The sequence below is a fragment of the Schistocerca cancellata genome, chromosome 5, assembly GCF_023864275.1.
Source record: "Schistocerca cancellata isolate TAMUIC-IGC-003103 chromosome 5, iqSchCanc2.1, whole genome shotgun sequence".
Lineage (NCBI taxonomy): Eukaryota > Metazoa > Arthropoda > Insecta > Orthoptera > Acrididae > Schistocerca > Schistocerca cancellata.
In genome coordinates, this window is record NC_064630.1 from 560887143 (window position 1) to 560911906 (window position 24764).

Here is a 24764-nt window from a genome sequence, read left to right on the forward strand (position 1 = left end):
TTGAAGAAGTATTAGTAACTCATTTTCTCCATAGGAAAGGAGCAATCGTTAATTTGGTACTAGTGAGGTTTAACGAAAAAATGTTACGCCTTGTTTTTGTTAACGTAGGAAGAACAATGTGACAGTATTGTATCGAGAAAGTGTCAGCGAACCTCACAACGAAATAAAATAATTAACTTGTAGATAAACACAACAGAAGCTGAAAGGGCTGCTTTGTAAGCATTAGTTGTCTTCTTGCAGACACTTACAAGCATGGCTGTCAGGACACTGAATAGTGAGGCGGCTGCTTCTGACAGAGCAGAAGGGAAAATGGAGCCAGTGCTGACTGCAGCCATTGTGCGGGCGACACAGCAGATTGGTGCGGCGCTAGCAAACGCCTCGCGTGTAACTGTCGCTCCCAGAGCTGTCTGTTTTTACTGTTAATAGAATTTCCGCACAATCAGATGTTCTGAGCTGAGCACGATGGACATTGTGAGACTAAAAGTGTTTGAAGGAATCGTGACAAGGAAGAACTACACACAGTCCGATGGAAATACTTTTTTCTACTGCAGAACGCTCAATAGGAGTCGTTTTACTTCCAAACTCATTATTTTTTCTGCGTCTCTCCTTGTCGGTGTTGTCTGATGCAGCCGGTGTTAACATGTGTTTCCTCATTGACGGTTTTGTAAGCGGTGCAGCACTCAGCAAGTTCTAATGAACAGTGAAAGGCCAACAAAAGCAAAAATGAATGCGTCATCACCAAAATTGTTCCAAATAAACAGAATCTATTTAACATGTAGTATCAATAACACTCTTCGACGTTTTCTTGAGTATGGGAAAAGCTTACACTACTTTGTTCCTCGCTGTCCCTTTCAGTCTGTATCTCTTGTATTGGTCCTTCTCCCAATGCGCAGGTCATTTTCCTTACAAAGTATTCGAGATCACACTGAGGACACTAACCGAACCCATAACAGTAGCATCATCATTAATCGTGCTTAACAGACAGAATACTCGCTGCATGTGGATACTCCAAAGTCCTTCGATAATTTTATGTATAAAATTTTCTTCTATTCACAATTGCCATGATCGCATTTGTTCGATACATTACGGTTAACCGCGTTCGGCTCTAATGAGTCACCGTCAGAACTAAAAATCCGTTATCTTTTACGAAAGAAACACGTCAAGACGTCATAAAGTTTATTTTAAGCGGCCAAATGCGTGCTTCATGACAATTTCCCGTGTTACTTTCGTAACAAGGTAGTGGACCTTTATTTCTAGCGATGACTCAGTATAATCAAAACCTGTAAAATGTAATCTGTCCACCAAAATCGATCAAGACATTTGTGATTATAAGAGTATTTGAAATAGATTGAATGCTCCAGTTCGACAATGTCAAATTTAATTGTTTGAAATTTTATTGAAAGCAGTTGATTACCAGAAACTGCCCGTTTAATTATCACAGGTTTCTTTTTTTCAGACAATAAGACATATGTACATCTCATTAGATAGAAATTGCTCCAAGCGTTACTGAATTTGCATATCAGCCATTTCTACCACCATTCCCAACCTCAAATGTTGTTAGCAGGATTCTCACCAATCAGCCAGCTGGCTCCGAAAACTATGGATTCGTCACAAATATTGCTCGTTTTCGATTATCTTTACTCTTGTAAATATCACGTCATACTTGTAGTATGTTTGGTTGAAGTCTCATCAGGCTGAGATATGTGTACATATCACTTGCCAGTAAGCTCATCCGCCGCGGCAAGGTCGTATTACATCGGACGGGAAAAATCGGTTTTTAATCGTCCTGAGGCCACAAACCGCATAAAAAGGATCAATAAAAATCAAATCAGATGATTAATTTCCGTGTGACTGACGCAAAACCTGTTCAGTATGCTGTCCACTATTTTCTGCAACAAGTTAAAATCGAGAAATTGCATGTTCCACTACTGATCGAAGTGTTTCCGGGGTCACGTTTAGAGTGTGTTGCGCAATGCGTGCCTTCAATGCAGCTATGTTTGCAATCGGAATACTGAACACAATATCGTTCAGATAGTCCCATAGCCAGAAGCCACACGGATTAAGATCATGTGATCAGGACGGCCAGGTTGTAGGGAAATGGTGGCTGATAATTCTAGCATTTCCGAAATGGCGCTTCAGCAGGTGCTTAACTGGATTTGCAATGTGCGGAGGTGCGCCATCTTGAATAAAAATGATCCCATCCTCACATCCACGCTGCTGGAGAACTGGAATGAGGTGGTTGCCCAAAAGACGCTCATAGCACTTACCAATGAGGTTAGAGGTGACATGACCGGAAGCACCTGTCTCTTCGAAAAAATATAGTCCTATGACAAATGGTGCAGTAAACCCGAACCACACAGCGACCTTCGAGGATGAAGTAGTACTGGTTGATTTGCGTGTGGATTTTCCGTTGCCCATGCTCGAGTAGTCTGTGTATTGACGTATCGGATTTAAGGGGGCTTCGTCTGTCCACAAAATCATCCACAGCCAATCATTCTCCACTTCCATGCGAGGGAGAAATTCTATAGCAAAGGTCTCTCTTGCTAGCAGGTCAACAGGAAGCAACTCGTGCACATGGCTAATTTTGAATGGGTAGCAAAGAAGGATGTTCCGTAGGATTTTATGCACCTTGCTCACTGTTACGTCCAATGATCGGGCAATTTTCCGTGCACTAAACGTTTGCACAGCACCACTTGTCTCCTCCTGCATTCTTGTGGCCACTGCTTCCACTGACATCGAATCAATTCGTTTCCTCCCTCTACCAGGTTGACCACCAAAAGAACCCATCTTTTCCAATTTGCGAATCATTTTCTCCAGGGCCATGGCTGTCATTGGACCGACGCCTTTTTTCAAACCCTTCAGTGTTCGGAACTTCTGCAGAGTGACGTGTGCACAGTCATAATTCTTGTAATACAGTTTTACGAGTACAAGTAGAGCACGATCCTAGAGCGCGATCCTGCATTGAGACAGTCATGGCGAACGTCGCAGACGCGAATGGAGGAAAATCCATGTACCCGGCGTGTTTATACCAGCTTCAATAGGTCGTGGTCATGACAAGTGTTTTCATTTACGTATTCTGACACACACAGTGCCATCTATTGATCAATTTAAACACTATTTTCTTTCCTTTTGCCATACGTTTTCCCCCTTCTCCGATAATATTCCGTTGCAATTTGACGTCATTCTGACCAGTGGTGTTATTTCTACAGCGTTTTGAAAGTTTAATTATAATCACCCTGTAGAATACATATAGTGCAAAAGTAAAACTCCACTTTGCAATCGGTTTCACACACCACCATAATACGGTAGCACAATTCTTCAGCTGCAGTGTGTCTGAATACAGCGATTTGGAATGCAATTTATAGTACAAACTGTAAGGACAATAATCACTGACAGATTTAAACTCTGCTGAATACGGTCAAACTGGTCCCTCGCCTTTTCGAGGTACACAAGTAACTTCTCCCATACTTGCAACGGTGGTGGTGGTGGTGGTTAGTGTTTAACGTCCCGTCGACAACAAGGTCATTAGAGACGGAGCGCAAGCTCGAGTTAGGGAAGGATTGGGAAGGAAATCGGCCGTGCCCTTTCAAAGGATCCATCCCGGCATTTGCCTGAAACGATTTAGGGAAATCACGGAAAACGTAAATCAGGATGGCCGGAGACGGGATTGAACCGTCGTCCTCCCGAATGCGAGCCCAGTGTACTTGCAACGGGGAAGTGGCAACAGTATTTGCGTGGACTCTGTTGCGAACGATGGTAGGGTAGGAGCAGTTCTACTGCGGAATAAATCACACATCGCTTATCTTGATAGCTTGTAATCTACAGCTAGCTAGTCTGGAAACGATCGTATTAACAGTTCAATGGGTCTGCGACCGCGTTTGGTTCACACAGTATACTCCTATCTTAATCGCTTAAATTCTTTTATTCTTACTTGTGACGCATTTTGCAGTACAGTATCTTCAGATATATGGTACAAGAGATGACATAGGAATTATGGAAAAAACATTTTAAACACAAAATAAGGTGTAGCGTAAATCTCGTTGACGCCTTAGGTTGAATTACTTTCCTTGATGGATAATCAGTATCTAGTCAGTACTAATCACCTTACTTAACATTAGAGGTTAAAAAGGCTCACACCACATGGCGTCTTACAAAGTAATCATATGAAGGCACCAGAAGGAGTAAAAGGTAACATCATACATTGAAATATTATCTCCCATGTATATTTCAGTTATGAACAAACTACAAACCTTTCTTAAAATTATTACAGTTTATAAACCTTCCTCAAATTTTATATTATACTTTTCATGGTTTATTCATGACTTCCACAGATAATTACTGTACATAAGCTATGTACAAGTGTGTTCCTATAGTTTGCAGACAGCAACTGCAGCCCTGTTTATTGCCATCAACTACTTTCAGATTAGGTTAGTGTAATTGTTACATAATATTCCCCTCATTAGGAAGTCATAAAAAAGAATCCTTGTCTCCTTCTCCTGGTGTCCTATTGAAGTTTCCTTCCTCCTACCCATATGTTACACTTTGAGCTTTTGGTGCTTTTTTTAGGTAATGTATTCTGAAATGTTGTAGCCAGTACTGATTCATGTTGCACAGGTCCTGACGCACATTAGCACTCACCCAAACAAAAATAATAATCATTCTCATTTTTAATGTGATTTTTAAGGAAGGTTTATAAAGTTTTTATAACTGAAATGCCCATGAGAGACCATTATTAGACTTGCCTCTAATGCCAGTCGCTGCTTAATATATTTACTGTGTAACACGGTGTGCAGGGTGGCCGCTGATGTTAAAGAAGGATGTTCAATGGTGATTAGATACTCTCTATCCCTCGCGTGCGTAATTCAAGTTATCACGTTACGAAGACGTAGCTACAACTTATTTCTGTTCAAGATCTGTTTCCGTACATCATTTTCCATTTATTGTTCCACACATCTGAAAATGCCGTATTGTGAAACGTGTTTGGAGTAAAAATAAAAGAATTTTGGCGACTATGACAAGAGTGAATTATTTGAAACAATAGTATGTCACCAGAGTAATAAAAAAAAAAATAACTGCATAAGTAAAGGCTCAACAAAAGCAAAACAGATATGACGAAGTGCTGCCAGGAGGACATCTCATAAAACAAAAAGGTAAAAAACTGTGTCACTGTGGACAACGTTGGTTAGTATGTTACTCACAATGCTAAACAGAGAACATACACTCCTGGAAATTGAAATAAGAACACCGTGAATTGATTGTCCCAGGAAGGGGAAACTTTATTGACACATTCCTGGGGTCAGATACATCACATGATCACACTGACAGAACCACAGGCACATAGACACAGGCAACAGAGCATGCACAATGTCGGCACTAGTACAGTGTATATCCACCTTTCGCAGCAATGCAGGCTGCTATTCTCCCATGGAGACGATCGTAGAGATGCTGGATGTAGTCCTGTGGAACGGCTTGCCATGCCATTTCCACCTGGCGCCTCAGTTGGACCAGCGTTCGTGCTGGACGTGCAGACCGCGTGAGACGACGCTTCATCCAGTCCCAAACATGCTCAATGGGGGACAGATCCGGAGATCTTGCTGGCCAGGGTAGTTGACTTACACCTTCTAGAGCACGTTGGGTGGCACGGGATACATGCGGACGTGCATTGTCCTGTTGGAACAGCAAGTTCCCTTGCCGGTCTAGGAATGGTAGAACGATGGGTTCGATGACGGTTTGGATGTACCGTGCACTATTCAGTGTCCCCTCGACGATCACCAGTGGTGTACGGCCAGTGTAGGAGATCGCTCCCCACACCATGATGCCGGGTGTTGGCCCTGTGTGCCTCGGTCGTATGCAGTCCTGATTGTGGCCATCGCTCAAAGTCCGTCAACTGCACATACGGTTCACGTCCACGCTGTCGCGGCATGCTACCAGTGTTAAAGACTGCGATGGAGCTCCGTATGCCACGGCAAACTGGCTGACACTGACGGCGGCGGTGCACAAATGCTGCGCAGCTAGCGCCATTCGACGGCCAACACCGCGGTTCCTGGTGTGTCCGCTGTGCCGTGCGTGTGATCATTGCTTGTACAGCCCTCTCGCAGTGTCCGGAGCAAGTATGGTGGGTCTGACACACCGGTGTCAATGTGTTCTTTTTTCCATTTCCAGGAGTGTATGTCACATGAAATTTTTGTGTCAGTCCCCCCACAACCTATTTGTTAATATTACCTAAATACAAAATTTTCTTCTCCTTCTTCTGCAGCTTTCTTGAAGGAATGAAGCTATGAGAGGCGCTTGTAATTAAGTTTTCCCTCTCGTCCTTTATTCTCTAAATCGTACAACTGGAAAAGCTAGCGCTTCCTGCTACCTTCTCAGGCATTTTGTTTAATGAGATTTTTGCTTCCTCTGCCATAAATTTCGTGACGTTGTATACAACCATACGTGCCTGATTATGAAAAACTTTCGTGGCAGCTACAGTGTGCTTTCACTCCAGCTATACAGGATGTTACAAAAAGGTACGGTCAAACTTTCAGGAAACATTCCTCACACACAAAGAACGGAAATATGTTATGTGGACATGTGTCCGGAAACGCTTACTTTCTATGTTAGAGCTCATTTTATTACTTCTGTTCAAATCACATTAATCGTATAATGGAAACACACAACAACAGAACGTACCAGCGTGACTTCAAACACTTTGTTACAGGAAATGTTCAAAATGTCCTCCGTTAGCGAGGATACATCCATCCACCCTCCGTCGCAGTGAATCCCTGATGCGCTGATGCAGCCCTGGAGAATGGCGTATTGTATCTCAGCCGTCCACAATACGAGCACGAAGAGTCTCTACATTTGGTACCGGGATTGCGTAGACAAGAGCTTTCAAATGCCCCCATAAATGAAAGTCAAGAGGGTTGAGGTCAGGAGAGCGTGGAGGCCATGGAATTGGTCCGCCTCTACCAATCCATCGGTCACCGAATCTGTTGTTGAGAAGCGTACGAACACTTCGACTGAAATGTGCAGCAGCTCCATCGTGAATGAACAACATGTTGTGTAGTACTTGTAAAGGCAATATTCTAGCAGCACAGGTAGACTATGCCGTATGAAATCATGATAACGTGCTCCATTGAGCGTAGGTGGAAGAACATGGGGCCCAATCAAGACATCACCAACAATGCCTGCCCAAACGTTCACAGAAAATCTGTGTTGATGACGTGATTGCACAATTGCGTGCAGATTCTTGTCAGCCCACACATGTTGATTGTGAAAATTTACAATTTGATCATCAGAATCGAGGAAGTACAGTACATACTGACGAAACTAAAATGAGCTCTAACATGGAAATTAAGCGTTTCCGGACACATGTCCACGTAACATCTTTTCTTTATTTGTGTGTGATGAATGTTTCCTGAAAGTTTGGCCGTACCTTTTTGTAACACCCTGTATAGAAAAGAGATAGCAAGAGAACGGTGTAAGTGTGCAGGTCATATGGTGAGAGGCAACTGAGGCAGCTGCCCATTCGTAAAACAGGGATAAACTCGCCCAGCGCTCAAGACGATAATGTGTGCTACGTTGGTTCTCGCAAGCTCCAATGATCGTACCAGCTGATCTACCCACGCACGATTTATGACTCTCTAAAACGGCTTCTAAAGCAAGGGCTCTGGGATCGATTCTCGATCTCGTGCACAGTTTCATTGCGTCAAGAAGTTCCACACATTCTGCTGTAGTGTAGAAGATACATTGTGGTTTAATGCTCGTATACCCTACTATAGAGTAGAAGATATGTTAATACTCTCCACTATAGAATAGAAACATTCTCGACGTGTAGGAACGTTTGAGTGACGTGGCCCGCCTGCCGTGTGTGTTGCAGAGGAGGAGTTGGACGAGTTCAACATCCACGTGGCCAGGCACCGGCCCGAGGAGCTCGCCAAGCTGGCCAAGACCACCAAATTCACACGCAAGGAGATCCAGCTCATCTACCGCGGCTTCAAGCAGGTCAGTTGCCACGTCGGCTGGGCCAACAAATACTGCCAATGTTGCGGAGCCAACATTTTGCTCTGTTACCACACAGCCAAGACGTATTAATCAGGCAACATACATGAAACTTCCTGGCAGATTAAAACTGTGTGCCGGACCGAGACTCGAACTCGGGACCTTTGCCTTTCGCGGGCAAGTGCTCTACCAACTGAGCTACCCAAGCATGACTCACGACCCGTCCTCACAGCTTTACTTCTGCCAGTACCTCGTCTCCCACCTTCCAAACTTTACAGAAGGTCCCGAGTTCGAGTCTCGGTCCGGCACACAGTTTTAATCTGCCAGGTAGTTTCATATCAGCGCACCCTCCGCTGCAGGGTGAAAATCACATTCAGGCAACATACATGTTTGGAGGGTTTAGATTTAAAGTGAACAAAATCCATTGAACTTAATTTTCAGATTGTGTTGTTAGTCTTTAGTCCGAAGACTGGTTTGTTGCAGCTCTCCATGCTACTCTAACCTGAGCAAGCCTCTTCATCTCCGAATAACTACTGCAACCTACATCCTTTTGAATCTGCTTACTGTATTCATCTCTTGGTCTCCCTGTACGTTTTTTACCGCCCACGCTTCCCTCCAGTATTAACTGGCGATCCCTTGATGTTTCAGAACGTGTCTTACTAACCAATCCCTTCTTCTAGTCTGATTGTACCACAAATTTCTTTTCTTCCCAATTCTGTTCAGTACCTCCTCATTAGTTACGTTGCAAGCTTCCTACATTCAGTTGTAATCAAGACTCTAAAAAAATGGCTAAGGTAATGTTAATCAGAACACTAGGAGGAGTTATGGTCTAAATAACAATAGATTTATTCATTCTTAACATCACAAGACCAAAAACAACAAAAACTTTTAAAGAAACGACACATAAACATTTATTTATTCGACTTTTACTTTCAATGATATGCGGTCTACGGTGAACATAGTAAGCAAGCAAGAGCGTTAACTACTGCTACCCATTTCATCATATGAATGAAGTCACATCGTATTCAGGCATAGCAACCAAGTAACAACGATCAATTTCCCTAAGAACATTACACAGCATAACACCATGTCAGAAGTGAGAGTGCTCTGCAGTCTCTCAATGTGATCTACTCATCTAATCTTCAGCATTCTTCCGTAGTATCATATTTCAAAAACTTCTATTCTCTTATTGTCTAGACTATTTATCATCCATACTTGACTTTCATACATGGCTACAGCCTGTATAAATACTTTCAGAAAAGACTTCCTCATGCTTAAATCTATAGCCGATGTTAGCATATTTCTCTTCTTCATAAACACTTTTCTTTTCACTGACAGTCTTCATTTTATACCCTCTCTGCTTCAGCCATCATCAGTTATTTTGCTACCCAAACAGCAGAACTCGTCTACTGCTTTAATTTCCGAATCCAATTCCCTCAGAATCATCTGATTTAATTCGACTACATTTCATTATCCTCATTTTGCTTTTGTTGATATTCATCTTACATCCTTCTGTCAAGACACTGTCTGTTCTGTTCAACTGCTCTTCCAAGTTATTTGTTGTCTCTGACAGAATTACAATGTCATCGTCAATCTTCAGATAAAAGACTGAAAAAGAAAACCATTTTAATTAATTAATAATGCGGTTTCAATCGTTTTTAAGTCTTAGGTATATACCAGTAACCCATCCCCCGTCCCTCTCTAATTGAAATCCCAGGTAGAAAACAGCTTCAAATGTCTGATCACTTAATAAATGACTTAATGTTTTAAATATTTGACATCAAGTATGTGAAATCCTTATGGTTAAAGACAAGAAACGCTCAGTATGTTTGTTTTATTAGCTTTGGATTATTCAGCGATAGACTAATGAAAAACTAAGCGAGCATTTAGTAAGTGATAATCTCTTCTCATTTCTTCATTTTGTGAGGCTGCAACTGAATTAAAATTTTTAAAGGATTGACATTATGTTTAAAGTTTGTTGTAAGTCACTAAGAACTCTCATGGTTTGATGTTGAGTATTTTCTGGGTAATATGCGCTCCGTTTTAAGAAAAACGCTTTTCCCTCGTGTCAGTGTGTATGAGGGTATATCTCCTCAACCATGTGTCCTAAAATCAAATAATTTTTTCAGGTACTCTCAAAGGTATGTGTCGGTAATGCCTGAAAAATGTGTTGCGGAAAGAGTGAGTAGTAATGAAGTAAAAAAATGATACATCTGGCCTGATGCCGACGTTTTACTGCGTGAATAACGAAAATTTAGTAAGCGGTTAACTTCCTTCCTTACATTATTTTGTGGGGGAGAGGACGAGAAAAAGTTTCAAAAAGCTTTGTAATTATGTATGAAGATGGTTGAAGATGCTAAATGCTCTCATTTTGAAACACTGAATGAATACTGTCTGTGTAATGTGCATGACGTGAGCTGTGCTGCCTCTGTACATACAAGCAGTTTCCAAATTTAATTCTTGACATATTTGTTAATCATTTACCGTAAGATTGTACCCAAAATGAGTAGATTATAACTGCATTTTAAGGTCAGTAATCTAAGTCCTGGAAAAAAATTTTGTTGGCACTGGAAGCTGTTAGATAGGCAACATGCAACTGGGATTGGGTGAGCGTTTTGTCAATTTAGTAATACAAATGTTAAATGTTGTAATACTTTATATCCTGTAGCTCATAACACTTATTGTTTAGAAGGATAAAATTTTGCACAATATTGGTCTTCGTGCACTTTATGTTTGAAAAAAGGTTTTACGTAAGGTTTATTATCAGTATTGGTTTTAAATCATAAAATACACAAATCTGTTCCTTGCTATATTAAAATATAGGCCTTTCAAATCGTTAATGGTACTTATATCCTAAAGCCTGTAATATTATTACTCTCGCCACAACCGCATATTGATGTATTTCTTAACATTTTAGTCAGAAGTAACCTCATTATCATTCTCCTTCTGAAAAGTGTTCCGGTGAGGGGAAGTGGTTTTGAAATACACGTGATGTATCAGTTGCACGATGTTCAGAGCGATTTTATCGTTTTTCTTCTGCGCACTGGAACTGATAAAGTGAATCTTGTTGTGCGTTTGCTAAAGTCTTCAATGGTATTCCTTGTAGTTTTTTCTCCAGAGTAATCTCTCGAATGGAAGTTCTGTTTCGTTGAAAGTTTTTTTGGATTTAATCGATAAGGACAACCCATTTCCAAATTTCATTCAGGGCGTATATACACCCAATTGAAGAGGATGTCCTTGTGTGTCCAGTTAGCCGCTAGCTGTGTAGGCTTCGTAAGTTTTGGTGCTTAGAAATTTTTTTATGAACATTAAAACGACTGTGAATTATTCCTCTCTGTTGATTTTTATCATTCTGATCTAGTCTTTTGGCAGGTAAAGCCTCGGTCACGGATGTGTGTGATGTCCTTAGGTTAGTTAGGTTTAAGTAGTTCTAAGTTCCAGGGGACTGATGACCTCAGATGTTAAGTCCCATAGTGCTCAGAGCCATTTGAACAATTTTTTTGGCAGGTAAATGTATTTTTTTTCCTTTTTGCTCGCTTTTTCGATTACACCGGAATCAGCATCGTTAAGGAAGAATGGTTGAGCAGTCTATAGAAACTTCAACTCTATAATATTTATTTCCATTTTAGAAGCTCGGGTCAGGTTTGACAGAGTCAGGGTCATTTTGATGATTAGAGTTTCCATTGCACGAATCTGAAAACAGACGTATATGTTTGAAGTTCCACGCTTTGTCTACAAGTGCAATACAAGATGCTGTTGACATTTTTACGTCTTACGTCGCTTCATCAGACTATTAAAACACAAAAGAAGTTCCGCCATTTCTTTACAAAATATGTAAACGATAAAGATACATCACGAATCTGTAAAAGTTATAAAATAAAACTATTGTGGATTTGGTTCACTAAATTTCTGAAAACTATTGATGATGATTCTGAAGGAAAGAAGTTTAGTGCCATCTGCTGGATGAAATTATAGCTATGGACTTGGTTCAACCCTACACTGAAGAGTAACATGTTTTTACGATACAATGGTACATTCTACTATAATACGAAAAAACGGACTTGGTTTACATCAACTCTGAAACCTATACTTAGAGCTAAATTTTTTAGAGTAATTCTTAATGAAACTGTAAGCAAGTGAATTGTATAGTTTAAGAAATCGCAGCTACAGTTGCACAAAATAGTACAGATTAACATGTGCAGTTTCAGCTCCTATGCCATTACCAAGTGTTCAATCATGAATTTAAAAAGAAATTAATTACGAATAATGTTGAATAACAACTCGTCATAATTAATATGTATATCCAAACAAACATAAAAAACTTACTCAACGGGAGTCGTGAGTCGAAGTGCTCAGGATACAATGGCGGCAAATCAGAAGTTATTGCAGTTGTAAGGGGAAGCCAACAGGGGCAGGGCAGTTAATCGATTAAAGAACACCTAGGTAGAAATAAAATCATAAATGCTACATTTCAAAACGGTATACGTAGTTCATATCATGCATCCTGTTTCCACGATTTTTTTATGCATGACCAACCAAATTAGTAAGTTGTGTGGTGAACTCCCTACTCAGCTTACAGCTCTTAAGTAGATCCATAGCCACAATACTGCTGTTCAGCATTGAAAGTGGGGTCGAACTGTCTGTAAGCAATATGTCGATTAATGTGAGCGGCTACTCTTGCGAAGGAGTCGTCGAGAAACATTAGTCCGACGACTGCCTATAGTTCATTTGTCTGAGAGCCACCGAGTCCAGTCTATCGATGTACATAATGGAGAATGGGCTATTAATTAAGCTCAGGAGGAGCCGGGGATTGGATCATATCTCACAAACCTTGTTGCGATTTCCAAAATACACCCCAGCTGCAATTCCCCAAAACCGACTGATTACTTATACACTAATTTTCAGGTTGGTTGATTTGGGGGAGGGGACCAAACAGCGAGGTCATCGGTCCCATCGGATTAGGGAAGGGTGGGGAAGGAAATCGGCCGCACCCTTTCTAAGGAACTACCCTGGCATTTGCCTGAAGCGATTTAGGGAAATCAAGGAAAAGCTAACCACTGCGCCACCTCGCTCAATACTGACGTTCACGACAGGGGAGTATCAGTTACACATAAAATTTTTGTACAGAAGACATTTTCCTGCGTAGGCTGATATTTTATTTTGAAATAAACACATAATTTCATTATTTGGCAATTAGCTATTTTCCCCCCATTTGGTATGATCAAGCCCTTCGTGCAAAACAGGAAGGTGCAACTCTTATGAGTTTTGCCACAGTGTCGGCATATATAGTACAATGGAGTACAATAGCATATCTACTGAACTGGAAACACACATGACTTCCTTCAAAAAATGTACGGCAGCTATAAACCCACACATTAGAGAGGCTACAAAGTGGACATAAACTAATTTATTCCTGTTTGATTCCACAACTGAAACACCATATTGTATGAAAAGCTTACTTATTAGACCAACAAGGTGTTCAAAAAGTAATGCAACCTCTTGAGGAAATAACCAAGTTACACAAGTTGTCGAAAGTGTTCTCCATTGCCGGTTGGAGTGGCCGAGCGGTTCTAGGTGCTACAGTCTGGAACCGTGCGACCGCTACGGTCGCGGGTTCGAATCCTGCCTCGGGCATGGATAGTTGTGATGTCCTTAGGTTAGTTAGGTTTAATTAGTTCTCAGTTCTAGGGGACTGATGACCTCAGCAGTTAAGTCCCATAGTGCTCAGAGCCATTTGAACCATTTTTGTCCTCCATTATGTGATTCGTTTAACTGAGTATGACACAGCATGTTCTTAAAACACATGCTGTACCGTTTGTTGAGGAACTGCAGCAACACACAGTTCTCTATATCCGAATCCCGTAATATACTTTTCATGATTAAATCACTGAATGTATATGCAAATTCAACTTATACGAGGAATATCAGTCCAGCTTTCATAAACACGAACTCCACTTTAATTAAGATAACTCCACCTTAACTAGGATAACTTTGCCTTAACTAAGATAACTGGTGAAATGAAATGTGCCATGGGCAACAGTGAGGACCCAATATTGACACTCCCAGACTTTGTCAAAGCATTTGATATCTTCATCTTTGACTAAGCAGAAAAAAGTGGGAGCTAAATTTGTCAGATGGTATCCTGAAGCAGTTTGAAATCTACTTAAAAAAGAGCCAGCAACGTGTTGTCTGTCGATATAGAAGCATGTTCTCTCAGCGGCGCCACGAGGTTCAGTTCTGGGCCCATTATTGCCATCCTTTTATGATAATGCTATCTCTTCTGTTCTGTTCTCTTCCAAGTAGCACTTCTATGCCGACGATCTTCAGTTATACGCCAGTGACAGACCTGAAGAAATCAATAGTGCGATCGTCCTGGTGACTGATGATTTGTCTTCACCAACTTAGTAAGATGGATGCAAAACCTGTGACTTAAACTAAATGCTAAACAGACCCAGTAAATTTACTGTCTAATTAGATGGTTAAGCCGGCCGAAGTGGCCGTGCGGTTAAAGGCGCTGCAGTCTGGAACCGCAAGACTGCTACGGTCGCAGGTTCGAATCCTGCCTCGGGCATGGATGTTTGTGATATCCTTAGGTTAGTTAGGTTTAACTAGTTCTAAGTTCTAGGGGACTAATGACCTCAGAAGTTGAGTCCCATAGTGCTCAGAGCCATTTTTTAGATTGTTAAGTTCTCAATTATGCCAACAACTGCCTCCTACTTTTCTCGACGATATACTAAAATCTTATTTAAAAAAGCAGTGAATAAGTTCGGTGTACCTTTCACTGACCATCAATACCCTTACAAAGTTTCAGAACGTATTTCCACAGGAAGTGAAACGTGTAACTATACAATCACTCATCCCACCGAACATTAGAATATTACAATATTATCAGACACGGCAAGAGTAGTGAGAACATGACAAACTGGGGCCACGACCGTTTGTGTGCGCTAAACCCGAAATATCTGTTGGGAATGCAGGACTACGGCGTATGTTACCTTCAATCAGAAAGATTCCCAACATTTAGTAATAAAATGATATTTATTAAATATGAAGAAATACTCAGCTTAAATGAAGCTGTTTCTTGTGAAATGTCCAGCACATTTAAACGTTTGAAATGATTACAAGTCCTCTAACATATTAAAGTCCAGTCACTGTGCCTCTGAGTGATGCAGACGTAGAGTCCAGAGCTGGCCTACGATGCCTATGGAGCGTGAGTCTCGGAGACGACGGACGAACACTGCAGCCTTGTAGACTCGGCGGTAACTGGAGACTGTACACGAGTCGGTGCACTCAAGAGAACTGTCCGCCGTAGCTTTTTTTTTTCTTTATTGTGATTTCATTCCCCTGCCCCATATGGGCAGTGGAGGGATGTCAGCAGCACAATCCGCCGCTCTTCAGCCGAGTGACACGACAACTAAAACAAGAATAAAATAATACATACATAAGGAGATAAAAAAGGGGAACAATAAAACAGAGTAAGGGGAGAAAATGGAGGTAAAAAGATATGGACATGTAGACGTTCATGGGGGACAGTTAAAAAGGTCACCAGAAAGTTAAAAAAGACAGTTGGCGATTCTTAAAACACAGAGAAGACACTGGATGCTCATGCACAGGTTAAAAGTTGGCCACAGTATTAAAAACACTCCGAAACAACACACTTAAAACCCACTTGGAGCACACATGACGAAGAATAAAACTACCAGGTGGGACCTGCCGAGGGAAAGGTCAGAGAGGATGGAAAAGGAGGGGAGAGCATGGGGCAGCTGGGGAAGTGGCGGGATGAAGAGAGGAGGGGCAACCGTGGGTTCACGAAGAGGCAGGAGACACATGGGGCGGGAGAGGAAAAGGGAAGACAGGGCAGGAGGGAGCGCAGAGAAACTGAAAGAAGGCACAAGAAATGGAGGGGGAGTAGGAGGGGAAATCCGCTCAGAAGGAGGGAGCGGGAGGAGAGGGAGCCCTGAGGAGGAGGCAGGAAGCGGGGGTTAGAGTTGGTAGGAAGGGTAGAAGTCAGGGCGAAGCTCATCATCCGGGAGGGGTAGATGGTGGAAGTTGTGTTGGGAAAGGAGATGGAGGGTGTGGAGATGGAGAGAGGGAGGGACACAACAGTGGGAGTGGAGAGGAAGGGTCCGCCATAGCTCAGTGCGCCGGTATTTAACTAGGCGTCGACCAGTCGCCATCCACACACTTGATGCCCATGGGTTGGCAGCTGCGGCCCTTGGCGGACCTAGGTATACTTCGTACTACCAGCCCATAAATCTGCTGCGCTAGAAGTGTTTCGAGTGCGGCTTATCGATGTGTGGTGCTCTCTGGTGCCACGATATCAGTCTTGTTTTACTCTCTTAGTGCTTCATCCCTCAGTTAAGTTGGTTCCAGTCAGAAAAATTACATGGCTGCCAAACACTATTTTTATTTTATCGACTCATTGCACGTGCAAATTCACCCCAGTACCTTCCATCAGAGACCGAGTGCCTGTCACCTCATCATAATCACAAAATCTTACTTATTTAGTGTCGTAGTTGTGCCCATCTGTAAAATAAAAGCTTACGCGGACTACTCCTGTGTTGCTGCCGTACGACACTGGCAAAGCTATCGTGCTCTTTGCACACAGTTAAATAGTAGTTAAAGGCATATAGTACTAATAAAGAGTGCGAGTAGTACCCGTGCTCTGAGGATTCCATATAAACTTAATTACGTACATAGATAGTTCATGTGTAATTTTTGCTGAGTGAGTTTGTATCAAAATGTGTGACATAAATGGCAGTATCTTTTGACTGCATTAACTTAGAAGCTTTAAATAGTTAAACCGCTAAGGGACCAGAGACTTTGTTATTTTATATAATTTCCGACTTAGTAACTTTACCCTCTTCTGGGAAAAAGGGGTCTTATCAGACGGACGGACAGACGGCCATAAAGTAATCCTGTAAGAAATCTGTTCTTCCTTGTCGGGGTAAGAAACCCTCAAAAAGGACATAAAGGAGCTAATCTTGTCAGGTTGAATAAATCAATAAATAAAATAAGATAGATGAAAAAATTTGTTTCTGGTATTGAGGGACAATGTGAGGATAAGTGTTGTAAGGAACATTCTAATGTATTCGAAAGATACGTCATGTGTCATTAAATATGGAAACCGAGGGTGTTACTTGTTCATAAAAACACTAATCCTAGAATCACATGGTGTTTGCAGGCTGAGAACTAGCGTTCTGGTAGTAGTAAGTTGCTGAGCGAAAACAAAATAGCGACTGAAAGAAAATTATTAATATACTTACCGCAGAGTCGTGTTTTTAATTTTCAAAAGTTCTTAATACTTGTTCCTACAAAAATTTTTTCAGTAATTTCTCAAACCACATTTTCTGTAATGGACACCAGCAGATAGGTGACACTGGCAATAATTTATGTCTGTATCACACAGAACAGACTGCAGCATCAATATGTAAGTGAACTAATTAATAGTGAATTTACATACACCGCCATAATGCAGCCAGGGGGAATGTTAGAATGTTACCTCGCTAATTTGTATCGTAGAAAATTTAAAGAAATTATTTATTGCTTTTAAAAAAAATTGTTGTATGCATTAATTGGTCCCCGAAACTTGGAAATAATAAGTACGTCTGTGATGCAGACAGGGGAGACTGCAACGGTAATAATTACCAAAATACATAGATGAAATGACTAGTAAAAATTAAAACTAAAAATTACACGCATATCTGTATATCAACCAGAGAGGATTGTTGTCCCACTAGTTTCTGTAGTCATGGAAAGCAGAAAATTTGAAGTGTAAACGTCTGTGAAGCAGCCAAAGGGAATTAATACACTCCTGGAAATGGAAAAAAGAACACATTGACACCGGTGTGTCAGACCCACCATACTTGCTCCGGACACTGCGAGAGGGCTGTACAAGCAATGATCACACGCACGGCACAGCGGACACACCAGGAACCGCGGTGTTGGCCGTCGAATGGCGCTAGCTGCGCAGCATTTGTGCACCGCCGCCGTCAGTGTCAGCCAGTTTGCCGTGGCATACGGAGCTCCATCGCAGTCTTTAACACTGGTAGCATGCCGCGACAGCGTGGACGTGAACCGTATGTGCAGTTGACGGACTTTGAGCGAGGGCGTATAGTGGGCATTCGGGAGGCCGGGTGGACGTACCGCCGAATTGCTCAACACGTGGGGCGTGAGGTCTCCACAGTACATCGATGTTGTCGCCAGTGGTCGGCGGAAGGTGCACGTGCCCGTCGACCTGGGACCGGACCGCAGCGACGCACGGATGCACGCCAAGACCGTAGGATCCTACGCAGTGCCGTAGGGGACCGCACCGCCACTTCCCAGCAAATTAGGGACACTGTTGCTCCTGGGGTATCGGCGAGGACCATTCGCAACCGCAAGCTGGGCTACGGTCCCGCACACCGTTAGGCCGTCTTCCGCTCACGCCCCAACATCGTGCAGCCCGCCTCCAGAGGTGTCGCGACAGGCGTGAATGGAGGGACGAATGGAGACGTGTCGTCTTCAGCGATGAGAGTCGCTTCTGCCTTGGTGCCAATGATGGTCGTATGCGTGTTTGGCGCCGTGCAGGTGAGCGCCACAATCAGGACTGCATACGACCGAGGCACACAGGGCCAACACCCGGCATCATGGTGTGGGGAGCGATCTCCTACACTGGCCGTACACCACTGGTGATCGTCGAGCGGACACTGAATAGTGCACGGTACATCCAAACCGTCATCGAACCCATCGTTCTACCATTCCTAAACCGGCAAGGGAACTTGTGTTCCAACAGGACAATGCACGTCCGCATGTATCCCGTGCCACCCAACGTGCTCTAGAAGGTGTAAGTCAACTACCCTGGCCAGCAAGATCTCCGGATCTGTCCCCCATTGAGCATGTTTGGGACTGGATGAAGCGTCGTCTCACGCGGTCTGCACGTCCAGCACGAACGCTGGTCCAACTGAGGCGCCACGTGGAAATGGCATGGCAAGCCGTTCCACAGGACTACATCCAGCATCTCTACGATCGTCTCCATGGGAGAATAGCAGCCTGCATTGCTGCGAAAGGTGGATATACACTGTACTAGTGCCGACATTGTGCATGCTCTGTTGCCTGTGTCTATGTGCCTGTGGTTCTGTCAGTGTGATCATGTGATGTATCTGACCCCAGGAATGTGTCAATAAAGTTTCCCCTTCCTGGGACAATGAATTCACGGTGTTCTTATTTCAATTTCCAGGAGTGTATTTCACTAACATGCTTAATCATTAAAAAAGGGAAATTCAAGATAATGTTCACATCTGTGAAGTAACCTTTGGATCAGCAAATACAAATCACGTAGACAAGAAAATTAGTATTAAAACCCGTAATTTACACACACGGCTGAGAAGCAGCCAAAGGGAATTCAGAAGGGCTCTAGAGCACATTAGACAGTTTCAGTAAAGACTAAACTTTGGCCGTCCTTCCAGACAGTTGCTATGCAAATTCTAAAACATAAACACAGACTACAAATTAAATTTACATAACAAGTGAATGGCAGGCAGAATATGGATCCCCAGCCACACCTGAAAAATGAGGTCATACAACTGACAAGGGGAAGGCCTCAGACACGACCAACCGATTCGGCTCAAATTTGGCAGGTCGCTTGTGTACAACTAAAACGAAGGAATGTAAGATATTTTGGGTCAACACCCGCGCAATTTTGAGAACATCACCCCTAAATGTTATGACGAGCAATCGACTCAAAATTGGAGGGATCGATAGATAATTGTAAATAGAGCATTTTTCATCACAAGTATGAAGCCCGAAAACGCATACTTTCCAGAAATCAAGGAAAGAAACTTTTACAACTGCCGCTTCTGTACCCACATGGTAAACGTTTTTTGCCGACAGCACTGATAGCGCAACGGCCAAGGTAACTGGTTGGGAATCGGAGAACCTGGATTCGAATCTCGAAGAAACCGAGCGGATGTTACTCTTTTCGTTTGTATTTTTCCATATCTCAATTGATAGGGATAGGAGGGTTAATACGGTAAGTATATCAATAAGGAATGTTAATAATAAGGTAGGCAAATAAATTGGGATAGATACAACTAAAATGTTACTCCAGGTCACTTTACAATGGCTCTTACAGTCACTGTTACGTGTCCTCACTTTTCTTCGAACAACTAGATGGATGGTACTTGTCATATAAACATTCGAAACAAACATACTCACGGCACCAAGAACATCTAAATGAATGCAATCTTTCGACAGCTACACTGTTCCTTCCGAAGAGTCGGCGGAAAACAAACTTGGTTTACATTTAAAAATATGTCTTTTTCGGGAATTAATTTTGATGCGTACCACCCATACGATATCACTGTCTCAATAATCGGTGCTGAAAGTTGGTTATGTATTATGCAGTGAATAGTTATTGCATCCGTGCGGATGTGCAATTCCCACTGGGTTTCCAGAAGCACACTGCAATTCTGAAGCCTGGAAATAAAGATTTTAACCTGGCGATAGAAATAAACATCACACGGTGCACAGGTGTGCAGTTTCGAGGTATTACTTTTACTGTGCACGTCGGCTGACCCTCGCCATCTATAAACATTGTGTCATATATTGTAGTGTTAATTTGTGCACACTAGGAATCCAGCGTTAGACAAAACTTATTATCAGAAATGTATGGGTTTAAAACATTCTCAAGAAATGTTCTGTAAATCGCATTCGTCAGTTTCCGGATTTGGAGCAGGTAATGTAAACATTTTTCAACGAGTCGGTTAAACGACTGACCTCTTCTATAACCCGAGGACCAAATGTAACATTCGTTTCCTGTAAGCACAGGAAAACCTTAGGCAACACTTTTCCAGAGGCTGTGATGGCATATTGCGCCGTGTACGAATGTGTTAGTTTGTTTTTACTACCAACTGCGACAAGGATTCGTTTTTCAACCCTTATGAGATAACGTGCGTCGAATGTTCACCCTATACTCGCATCTTGTTTGATCGCTGTTTATCACGTAATCACGATTAAAACCGGTCATAAGTGACGCTGTTTGCGTGCTGAAAAGAGCCGCTACTTTCTGTATATCTTCTATATTTTGTACCTCCTTACGAGAGACGTATTTAGTGACCTGCCGTTGACGAATTTTATACTCAGATTTGAAATTTCTTGCCCAAGATAATGATGCAGCAAACGTAAAATCCTTGTTGGCCGTTTACTGAAGCGCTGTACCTGCAACCCACTCCTGAAGTATTCTCGTTGTTACATTCTCGTTACAACGAGATTCGACAAATCGGTCGTGTGTCCACTTATTTATCGCCTGGTATTTGTCGTATCGTGTCCCTCGTTTAACGATATCAATTTCAAGTCCTTCTTCCTTTTCACGGCTGTTGTTGCTCCATTCTTTTGCAGTGTTTGTAAGTTCCAGTTTGGATTATTCCTGGCTAGCGCTACCGCCTTTACATTTACTTCAGGGGGTATAGCGCCGTAGTTCAGTCGTTTAGTAACCCGTTCGTAACACTCATCGGAACAGATGAAGCACATACTACCAGTGACAAGGCTTAAAAGTCTAATACTTTACTACCTCACGGCGTGTGAGAAATTAGTTTGCCTACCTTATTATGATCATTCCTTATTGATTTACTTACCTTATTAACCCTCCTATCCCTATCAATTGAGATAGGGAAAAATACAAACGAGAAGAGTAACATCCGCTACGTTTCTTCGAGATTCGAACCCGGGTTTTCCTGTTCCCAGCCAGTTACCTTGGCCGTTGCGCTATCGGCGCTGTCGGCCAAAAGCGTTTACCATTTGGATACAGAAGCGGCAGTTGTAAAAGTTTCTTTCCTCAATTTCTGGAAAACTATGCGTTTGCGGACCCCATACTTGATGATGAAAAATGCTCCATTTACAATTATCTATCGATCCCTCCAATTTTGAGTCGATTGCTCGTCATAACCTTTAGGGGTGATTTTCACAAAATTGCGGGGTGTTGATCCAAAATATCTAAGAGTCCTTCGTTTTAAGTTGTACGCAGGCGAGCTGCCAAATTTGAACCGAATCGGTTGGCCGTGTCTGATGCCTTCCCCTTGTGAGTCCAATTGGCCACCTAGCATAAAAAAAAGTACACAAAAGGCTCCTAATTTAGGAAATGGCAACCACTGAAATTTTAATTTAGAAAACACTTAAGCCTTCTGAAACTGATACCCTCTTACAAGTAAATAATTATTTGATTTAGAGGGTTTCTTATTGTCAGGACACTGACCCACGCATAAAAGCATCGACCAAACGCGGCCATTAGAACAATCCAAGTCAATTTAATGTCAAATAACAAACGACACTAAGAAGTGACTATACAAAAGGAGGAGGGGAGGGGGAGGTTTTTGTCACGCGAATCATACCCATATTTCACTCCCACAAGAAATAGTGCTCACCGTCATTCGTGTATCAGGCCAGAGAGAATCATGGACGGTGTACTCGTATGTGGCCAAGTCCACCAGCAATGGCACAGGAACACGCCCGAAGTTTAGCTCCATAATAGGGCCGTTCACCTCTCACGCAGGGTAAAACTGCAGCTCCCCAGTAGGCGAGGAGCCGGCCGGAGTGGCCGAGCGGTTCTAGGCGCTACAGTCTGGAACTGCGCAACCGCTACGGTCGCTGGTTCGAATCCTGCCTCGGGCATGGATGTGTGTGATGTCCTTAGGATAGTTAGGTTTAAGTAGTTCTAAGTTCTAGGGGACTGATGACCTCAGCAGTTAAGTCCCATAGTGCTCAGAGCCATTTGAACCATTTTAGTAGGCGAGGACTCGCCCCGCTGTGTAAATATCAGCCGTTGAGACACGATGAGTGACCACCACGCCCCTATGGCAAAAGCCACACTCCATACTAGGCACTACGAAAACAGCCAAATCCCAACCGTTCACGCATGTGTTGCACACGCACTTAAATCCCTTGCTGAATCTTCAAGGCGCCACCGTCCGAGACACCAAAGGACTGATAGCTAAGCAACGCTAGGCGAAGACTTTCCGCTGGTGCAGGAATCGATATAACCCCATGTGCGGCTCAGTGTCGTCGAGTTTATAAGTCGCAGTATTGTTCTGCTGATACGTGGTACACTTTAGCTGATCACCTGGGACACCTGTCTACAAACGGTTATACTCCCAGTATGCAGTGCAAATTGTTCACTATGCTATGAATGTGACGAAGACTCACCTATATAATACTGCGCACGGAACATTCGCTTTTCGTGTGTTCAGAGGGGACATGTGTAGGTAATTTGGATTTTCCGTAGCCCAAATGCTTGGATTCTGTTCATTCACAGGTGCATCAAGGCGAGAGCATGCCTGCTCGTACCCAAACCAGTCACTGAGTTCTTTCCCATACAGCGTTAGAGATCACGTTAGTAACTAACAGGTAACAACTCACAGACAGCATGAATTCCGCACCAATACAGTTCAAAAATTTTCGCGATGCCGTACGAGTACTCTTAATGGAGAGGCCAGACTGGTTTGATGGCGTCACACATACTCCGGGACAATCCAACAGTATGAAACTTGCAGGGTTGTCACTTCCGGTCGACCACTGCATTTGGCATCTGAATCGTGTGACAGAGCCACGTGTTTGATACATCCTCACCATATTTTTCTGTGTTGCAATTCTGAGTCACAGTATAGCAGAAACATCTGATGTATAGAGTTACAATTAATACTCTAAATTGTAATGTGTTTCTTTCTCAGTTAAATAAGCATCACGTCCAATTAAATTCGTAGAGTTGTGTCGAACGTCAGTAACTTGTTACCACGATATTCCCTCGCCTTCTCCTGGCCACCTTCGTGTACATACGAAACAGCCAGTGTGGAAATATCGTGGCAGCAGCTTATTGATATCCAGCAATTCGCCATAAATTTCAAGCAGCAATCTATAAGTCGGGAATGCTCTAAATTTCAAAACCTCACATATTTTATGACAGCTTAGGCCCTAAAACTTAAGGTAACCTTGACAATTGTTGCTGTAGTGAGAAAATACCGTCTGGATCAATCACCACATTTAACTGAGTTCGATCTGGGGCTCGGATCTTCTTGTGATATGAAGCTACTGATCAGTCATCTCCATTTAGGGCTAACTACGCTTTGCAGCAACAGTTTTAGGTCCGAAGGTGAAATGTGGACCAGATCCCGGTGGATGTGATTCACCGTTACCTTCCTCGTACCTAATATGACGTATTAAGTGTGCATGCGTGTGCTGCAGATGAGTGTGATGACTGTCACAAAGTGTCTGTGTTGTTATGGAAGAAGGGGTGGGTAGCGAGAGAAATTCTGCGGTAACATGTAACTACCTTCTCTCGAGCTGTATCAAAGGGTTGTCGTAAGAAGTAAAAGAGATGGCACAAGAGATGAAATTTTGGTGGAGTTATTGTATTTATTAAATTAACGCACATGACGAGAACAATTACAGGAGCCTGAATTTCTAAAATTTTCATCTGATGGTTGTAAGGTGGTTATTTCGCACCTTATAAGCACTCATCCACATACTTTGCGGTGACTTACAACCACGTTAGGTATTATTTGATAGGTAGTATATCTTATACACTCCTGGAAATTGAAATAAGAACACCGTGAATTCATTGTCCCAGGAAGGGGAAACTTTATTGACACATTCCTGGGGTCAGATACATCACATGATCACACTGACAGAACCACAGGCACATAGACACAGGCAACAGAGCATGCACAATGTCGGCACTAGTACAGTGTATATCCACCTTTCGCAGCAATGCAGGCTGCTATTCTCCCATGGAGACGATCGTAGAGATGCTG

General features: G+C 42.6%; 1 protein-coding gene across 1 annotated transcript in view; it reads left to right on the plus strand.

Moving 5' to 3' along the window:
• The first annotated feature begins 252 nt into the window (after positions 1–252).
• Positions 253–24764, plus strand: part of LOC126188679 (Kv channel-interacting protein 4-like) — a 601427-nt gene continuing 576915 nt past the window's right edge. The window contains exons 1-2 of the mRNA XM_049930285.1: positions 253–358; positions 7862–7986. Of these exons, the coding sequence (XP_049786242.1) occupies positions 253–358; positions 7862–7986 (231 nt within the window). The remainder of the gene's footprint in view (positions 359–7861; positions 7987–24764) is intronic.